The 8,596-nt window shown below is 41.8% G+C and overlaps 1 protein-coding gene across 1 annotated transcript; it reads right to left on the bottom strand.

The window, feature by feature from the left end:
- Nucleotides 1-962: 962 nt before the first annotated feature.
- LOC121301130 (sphingosine 1-phosphate receptor 3-like) lies at nt 963-5,072 on the bottom strand. The gene is made up of 2 exons (XM_041230251.1): nt 4,822-5,072; nt 963-3,079 (listed from the first exon to the last, which is right to left on the bottom strand). The coding sequence occupies exon 2, from the start codon at nt 2,905-2,907 to the stop codon at nt 1,795-1,797; it is 1,113 nt and encodes a 370-aa protein (XP_041086185.1). The 5' UTR covers nt 2,908-3,079; nt 4,822-5,072; the 3' UTR covers nt 963-1,794.
- Nucleotides 5,073-8,596: the final 3,524 nt, after the last annotated feature.

Raw genomic sequence — 8,596 nt, 5'->3', positions numbered from 1 at the left:
TTTCTCTCCACGGAACACAAGCTGTGCCACTCTGGGGGAAAAAAAAAGTTGAAATGCACAATGATTAGGGTGGCAGTGAAACTGTTATTGTGTCCACTTTTCTAAATAAAGTTTTTCTGAAGACAATGCCAGCACACTAATAATAGAACCACGAGGAGTAATGATAAATCTATCTATGTATGTGATTATTATATATTCAGTAAGTAAAAAAAAAAAACATGACAAACCATTGTAAACTCTGGTAAATGCATAGTGTAACTAGTATAAAAAACTGTAAAAGTGCAGTGCGGATTTGCCATGGCAAACTTTTATTAGAGCTATGTCAAAACTGACATTACAAGGGTGTACAGGTATATAGTGGTTTCCAGCACTGCCCAATGTTCTTAGAGCAACCCTGCCGTGTATATTGCACCATTCTGTTTAGTCTCGGCAGGCAGCGTGGTCCAAGTGTTTATCAGGCACCTCGTTTACAACCGAACTGACAATCCCCAGCTGTTCAGACCCATGGGAGTTGTTTTGATGTGTGTTTCCCTTAGCTATTACCTTACTCTTTAATTGGCTGCGTACTATGTTTTACAGTGCCGGCCAAATCAGTCTGGGAAACCAGCCAGCATTTACTAAATGTGCTAGGCCAAATGTGGTCAGCCCTGGTCTGGAGAGCCACAATCCCGCAATTTTTCTGAGTATCTTCAATGGCTGAAGGCCAGGAAAAAAATGTTAGTGTTGACCAATTAAGAAAATAATTGGTTCAATTAAGTAATTGAGAACATCCCAAATGCATTGAGGTTCCTTTCAGGCTCTGAGATGCAGGACTACAAGTACCAGAATGCATTGCGATGCACATCGCTCTGTAGACTATCCCTGTGAACCTGGATCCTTCTAAGACTGAATTTTACATTCCATTAGAAAGTTATTAATCAGCCACTTTCAAAGTCAGAAAAAAAAAACACAGAAGCAACAAACACATCCACACAATATTATAATCTGTATTTTAATCACATTGTTCTTTTGTTAAAGTGCTCTATTTGGAAAGATATATGTACAGTACACACATATGAATATGATAACAACACAAAAAGATGCTGCAGTCGTACATGACAGATCATTATTTTTTATTTAAAACACTGTCTTCTCTGATTAAAATATTCCCATGTTTTTCTGTTTATTTTACAAAAATAATTTCTGCTACAGTGCTCTGTATTTAATTTTTTTAAACTGTAACATGTTTATGTAATTTCATTCTAATGGCATTTTAAGTAAGTGCTAAATAATGTTTTAAGATCCATTTTCATGCATAAATCCATCACCTGACTGTCTTGCAGCCCAATAATTCAGTCTCAAAATGTTCGGAACAATAATACTGTGGCTGGTTCTTCTGTTGAAAAATAAATTACAACTTGATAAAAACAAATAACATTTACATTAATATATACAGCTTATATACATGCGTGGATCCCAATTTAGAATCAATAATCCGCCAATATGTACAGGCAGTATAAAGACAAAACAATTATAGCAATGGGGTCTGCTCTTTTCAGAGGCACAGTATTCTGAAATAGTTATTTGGGGTTAAAAAGTAAAACTAAATAAACTTTATCTGTAAGAAAACCCACACTGTTACGGCAGTATGACATCACAAAAACAAAAGGGACAAATTTGTAATCCATTTGATCACAGGTCTCTCTGAATAGCAGATAATCCCAGGCAGTTTTATATCTCACAAGTAAGTAGCCTGGCTGGGCTGCACACTCTTCCAATTCAAGTTTATTAGTTAGTACGACACTGTACGTCACATCAGAACTTGCCCTTTTGGGGTGAAATCCCGCTGGCTTTGACGAGCACGGTCGATATGAGCACGACGGCAGGGGGGGAGTCCGTGTCCTCCTGTGGTTTGGGGGGGCTGCTGGATTTGCTTTGGCTCTTGTCCACGGTCGGGCTCAGCGTCACGTTCTTGACCTCCTTCGCTCTGAATTCGCAGCAGCACAGCAACTTGAAGAAGGCGCTTCTCATCTCCCGGCTGGACAGGGTGTAGATGAGAGGGTTGAGGGCCGAGTTCAGGACAGCCAGGGCGATGGACCAGTCCACTTTGTAGAGGACCGGGCACTGCTGGGGGCTGCAGGCCACATCCAGCATGAGCAGCACGAAGAGGGGCCCCCAGCAGACGATGAACACCCCCAGGACGATCGCCACAGTCCGCAGCAGCACCATGGAGCGCTCGGAGAAGCGGCCCTGCTGCCTGGAGGCAACCCGCTGGCCGCTGGAGTTGACCAGGCGGTAGATGCGCACATACAGGATCACGATGGCCAGCAGGATGCCAGTGAAGATGGTGATGCAGATGGCCAGGTAGCTCTTGGAGTACAGGGGCAGGACAGTGGAGCACGAAGGCAGGTTCCCCAAGCAGTTCCAGCCCAGGCTGGGCAGGGCGCTGAGAAAGATGGAGACCAGCCAGCAAGCACCCAGCAGCACAAAGAGCCGGTACCTCTTGGTGGCGCCGTAGGGCTTCATTTTGACCATGGTCATGTGTCTCTCGATGCCGATGGCCAGCAGGCTGAACGTGGAGGCACTCAGGGCCACGAACATACTGCCCTCCCTCATGAACCACTGCGTGGGGGTCAGGAAGAAGGTACGCTGCCCAGAGCTGAAGATATTAACCACGTAGGCCACGCCAGCCAGGAGGTCGGACAGGGCCAGGTTCCCGATGAAGTAGTACATGCGGTTGTGGAACTTCTTGTTCTTCCACACGGCGAGGAGCACCATGACGTTCTCCAGCAGGATGAAGGAGCAGATGACCAGTAGCACTACAGTCTTGCCTGTGTCCATGCCCTTCTGCCGACCCCACTTCCCAGAGCTGTTGTAGTGGAGGACGATGGTTGGGTCCATGCCGCTCTGGTTATCGTACCCTTGCATTCTGCTGCTCCAGCTCCGCTCTGTTCAGTCCATAACTTTCCACACCTTTTTTTTTCGAAGCGCAGTCCCGTTTTCATACACACGAGGGCGCACTTGACACACTGATGTGAAACTTTTTCTAAGACATGAATGTCCACATGTTGTAATGCGGTAAAACTTTTCAGGAGCTTATCTGTAAGAATAAAAAATTAAATAAAGAAAACAGCGAGTCAGTACAGAATCAAACTGAATTCTGTGTAAAACACAGAATGCATCAAAAAGGCAAAATTGGAATAAAAACACCAGCTTTGTCAGGGCGTCCAATCCCAGTCCTGGAGGGCAATTCCACTCCAGGTTTAACAGGTAAAATGAGATCATGAACTACTTCAGGGTCTGGATTGGTTCAATTAAACAACTTAGAACATGGCTGGAACAAAGACCAGGAGAGGAAGGAACAACTTTGGCCACCCCTGCTCTCACCTGACCTATGCAGTAACCTGTCTCTTACCATCTCTTACCATCTCTTACCCATATAAATGCACAAGGCAGAATCAAATTGTTAGTGAAGAACTGCAATGCATTCCCAGTGTAAATCAAACTGCTTCCTCCCTACTTTCTACTCTGAACCTCAGCCTTCATTTGCATCTTGCGGCCCCACATTGATGCAGTTGACTTGGGGCAGCATGCCAGCAGCGTTTGGGTTTTGATAACCGTAACCCTAAACGTAGCCCTTACCCTAACCCTAACCATCTCTGTTCCAGCCTGATAATCTCTAATTATCTTAACTTGCCCTTACAGCTCAAGCCATCATCAGCTCTCACTATCTTGGTTGCCCTTCCCTTTTAAACGTTTCCAATAGCAAAAGCACAGCCAAGTGTAATCAAGCAGTGAAAGCATGGTAAAGCATAGGAAAGTGTTGTAAAGATTAGCAAGGTATGGTAAATATTAATAAACATAGCAAACCAGAATGACCTGTGGTAAATCCACAGTATAACCAAGGGAAAGGCATTGGAAAACTGCAACAAAAATACCACGCAAAACCAGACCTGGTGAAAAAATGTTATAGCTAACTTGAAATCTGCAACCGACTAAGAGTTGAGAACAAGGAAAAGGGTTTCATTAAGCAAATGGTCAGTTCAATGAAGGGTCTAGTTAAGTAAGTGAGAGCAGCAGACACAGGGGGTTCCCAGGACCAGGGTTCAGAATCACTGGTCTAGGGAGTGTTGAAGTGGAGTCCTCTGTAACTCGCCTGTCATCCTTACACTGAGTATATCCCATGGATACAGCACACCGTGCTATCAAAGTGCTTTGCTGCGCTGTTACTATGGGTTCCTTCTGTAAGGCTGTCCTTCCATACCGACGGATTAATACAAGTTTGACTGCACTGGAATTAGGCGTGTAAAATAAACACAGTAATAACGTCAGCATTTTTAGTAGGTCCTGTAATAGAAACACAGAAAGCAGATATATCTTTGTAAACGCATACGAATACTATTAATCACAGCACAACACGCGATGTTAGCTATGATACATATAAAAAGAGTAAAACGATATTGGCTCCCGTATAAAAGCGACAGTTTTTTTGCAAACCTAATTCCCGGTGTTTTTTCCATTCCTATACTCCATGTTTACTCATTTTAGCTGCTCTCCTGGAATACGCTTCCTTATGCTTCCTTCGGCGATCACCACACTTTGATACACGCCTTCACCACGGTATATACAACCTACCGTATATCACCATATATCATATGGGCTTTATAGCATTTTCACACTTAACTGTACAGTATTATATTGTCTCACATACTTTGGTGATATGTGATGTAGTATAATTATTAAACAAATAACTAATACAAATGAGAAACGCAATAATAATAATAATAATAATAATAATAATAATAATAATAATAATAAAAGGAATCGTAATCATATACATACCTGCTTTTGTGTAATATTTCTTTCCAATATGTTTGCTTAAAAACTCAGAAATTAATATTTACTGTACATAAAATGTTTTAAAAAATTAAGTTTTTTTTTTCTATATTCTTCCCAGAAAGGTTTTGGCTTGGTTGGTTAACAGATTATATTCCTCTCCGAATTGCTTCTTTTTTCGCGAATGTTTAAAGATAACGGTGTCGTTCTTCATGTGCTAATGCAGACGCACAGACATGTCCTTCGCTTCCCACTGTCCCAACTCGCCTCTGTCAAACTTTTCCCAAACTTTGCGCACTATTTCACTGGTCTGGGAGGAGTCGGGGGCGTGGTCAGCTCAGACTACCAAGCAATTCCACCAATCAGAGACTGGACAAGGATGAATCTGATCAAACTGGGCGTGAAACTGGCAAAGCGAGAAATTCCAGTTGCCTCAGAATATTAAACCATGGGAACTGCTTGCTGGTCATTGGAAGCCAACAACCCCAAACCCTCGCGGGTTTCACGCCACAGTTGTATAATCAACTCGTTTTTGAAAGCTATTCCTGTAATCTGCACTGTCACAGCTTTGCTGTTAGTTAGAAATACGGGCTAGCAACCCTTGAACATATATTTCAATATGTTGGCATGTGCTGTATAATACAATTTGTAATATATTCTATTATATTTCTCAATATATTTCAATGTATGTGTGTGTGAGAGAGCGAGAGACAGAGATCATTTCCGTGCTCACCCCCGTGAGTTTTTGTCCAGGATAATTGTCACCCCCGTGAAATGTATTGTTAGCAAGGGGGTGAGCGCATTAGGCTCTGATACCGGCCGCCGAAAAAAAAATCCGGGTTCGAATTCCGCGACAGGTCGATCAGTGAATGAATCAGACACGGGGGTAAGAATTCATATGCATCCGTTTATGAGTTTGTTTTATTCAGGTTCGTGATCTGGTGGGTTTTTTTTAATTTTATTTTTTAACTTTATATATTAATTTAGATTGTGTTTAAATAAGTCGCGAATCAGATTTGTAAGCAGTATGTGTGTAATGCATTGTACCGCTAGATAGTCGTTTTGAACGATGTAGGCAAGGTCATGCAAAGCCGTTCTTGTAATGCTTTTATTAAAAATGCAAAAACACAGAACATGTGACCTTTTTAATGTCGCACAGTTTGCAGCAGTGGCCCCAAGGCGAATTATACTTTGAACTTTTTCAACACTGTATAGAGGTCTAGGAAAAATAACAGCAGTGAACTGTTCGAATATACTGTGCGTATATCTATGGCTGTTTCTCGCAGTAAGGATACTGTGTATTTAATTATCCTAGGGTAGAGTAACTCCTTAGTGCTGAAACACACACACACACATATATAATATATATATATATATATATATATATATATATATATATATATATAATATATATATATATATATATATATATATATATATATATATTTCATATATATATATATATATATATTATTTGTTAAAAATATACAATTTTTATGTAACTGGAAAGTTGAACAAACGTTCATATGCAATTTTGCACAGTGAAAAAACTTCTACAAATTTTAAACACAACAAATTAGATTTATTCTTCATTCAATTGTAAAGCAAATGTGGTCTTTTTATGTCGCTTGTGTGCATGTGCTGATTAAAGTTAATTCTCATGTAAAAAACTCACAAGAACACAGCACCAGACACATTAGCAATGCATGTACTTATAATACAACTCTGTCATGATCATGACTTCACAGACAGCAACCGCTACAGCAGCAAACACGAGGTTGCTCTGGGTTGAGCTTATTAACCCCAACATGTTCTCCTTGGCTTCACTCCCCACAGGCTAAGCCCCCCTAGGAATTATTTTTGGAGCTGCCCCTGGTACCCTGACAGGATAGCTGCTGCACAGTGTCATAGTTAAGTTTCCACTGGGTCACCCCAGACCGGAGCCTATGTGTGTAAGAGACAGAGCAGCATTGTGTCACACAGCGTCTTTCATGATCTGCATTAGTGCAGTTTAGTCATCCCTTATAAAACTTTATCTAGGCTGAAGCATAGCAGTGTAATAAAGCATAGAGAAAGCATGGTAAAGCATAGCTGAGCATTGCAAATTATAACAAAAACTGCAAAAATAACTGATTGATTTCAACACTTTGCCAAGTCTGCTCTTGATGGATACCAGCATTAGCAACAAGCTGGCTCTGTAACCAGTTTAAAGAAAAACAGTCCCTGTTCACAACCCTATAAGGAACGCTTTATAAGGACTGTTTTCAGTAAAGTCCATTTTAATTAGTTGAATCAAGTTTGCATTTCAGAAAAAAAAACTTTTATCGGCTTTGAAGACGGTTTATTAGTTTCTATACATTTTTTTCAAAGCTCTGTTTAACCTAACAGATGGTTTATAAACATTCTCTTGAAAAAAAAAGTCCTTAAGAAAGAACTAGACCAGGGAGCAGACCCCGGGGATCTCCAGAACAGTCAGCATGATGGATTTCTGTGCAGCGGTCTGGACGATGAAGGGAAAGAGGGAAGAGGAACAGCAGCTTCCCCTGGAGACAGAACCACACAGTCAAAGCGCAGCCACCACCGCCAGCGATCCTACCAGAATAGATGCCGGCTCGGACCATCACAGCCAGCCTCGACAGGGGAGGTCAAACGCTAAAAAAAGCTTCCTGCTGGAAGCCCCTGAAATGTTACCATTAGAAGAGGGAGTATTTTTTCGCTGTGACTTTCTCGGCTGAGTCAGGCTTCAATACATAAATACATTTCCATCCATATAAGTTATTTTGTTGCTTTTGTGACCGTTAAACTAATTCAAACCCACATATCATGCAGCGCACGAAGCAGCTGGACGAGCCCCATCCCATAATAGCCCAGTATAAGAGGTGGTTTGGCGTGACGTCTGTTTCCTGACCTTGTTTGCTAAGGGTTATAATTGCCTAATTGCAGGATTCCGTTGTTTACTGGAGTCCAGAGTAGAAATCAGCCAATGCCAAGCACAGAACATTTATCAGAAAACGCAGCAGCAGAACTCAAAGCAGGAATACATATAATGTTCCAGCCCTTCTAGAAGTTCACCATAGTAAAGCAGTGCAATAAAGCACAGGGAAAGCATGGCAAAGCAGAGTAAAGAATACTGAGGTATGGTAAAGATATGAATACACATGGGAAACCAGGGTAAACTATGGGCAAAGCATGGCAAGAAACTGCAAAAACACTTTTTATAAGGGAGGCAGACCACAGCATTGCCAGCTATAGCAGGAATCGACTGGTAACACAAAATCAGCAGCGCTGCAAACACAGTACTGCAGTGTAGTACCGGCTGGGATAGGTTATGTACAATGTTACACAGGCACACATTCCCACAGTGGTAACGGTCTCCCACTGGGAACATGTACTACAGAAACTCCACATTGCCATTGCCATGTCTCAAACGCATAGCCATGTGTGTGTTTGCATTTGTAAAAATTACCCAGAAAAAAGCATTTTTTGTTCTTGTTGCTGTCTTGTCCTTGCCTCCAGGGTTAACTCTGTGTGGTGAGCTACGTACCTGCCCTCTGGGTAACTCTGCAACTACTCTCTGTACTGGTGAGGGTTGGCATGGCTCTCCCCATCATGCTGGTACTTGCAGCCTTTACAGTTAGGGGTGTTTGCTTCAAGCTCGTTGGCATACTCTCTGTTTCTGTTTCCAGTTTTGCCACCTTGAGCCAAGCCTGTTTTTCACTTATCCTGTGGAACACAGATCTTGGATCAGCTAATGTTATCTATCTGTAAGCTCAATCAGAAT

This window comes from Polyodon spathula, chromosome 27 (genome assembly GCF_017654505.1).
Source record: "Polyodon spathula isolate WHYD16114869_AA chromosome 27, ASM1765450v1, whole genome shotgun sequence".
Lineage (NCBI taxonomy): Eukaryota > Metazoa > Chordata > Actinopteri > Acipenseriformes > Polyodontidae > Polyodon > Polyodon spathula.
The sequence above is the reverse complement of the archived record's forward strand: the minus strand, read 5'-3'. Positions and strand labels throughout refer to the sequence as shown.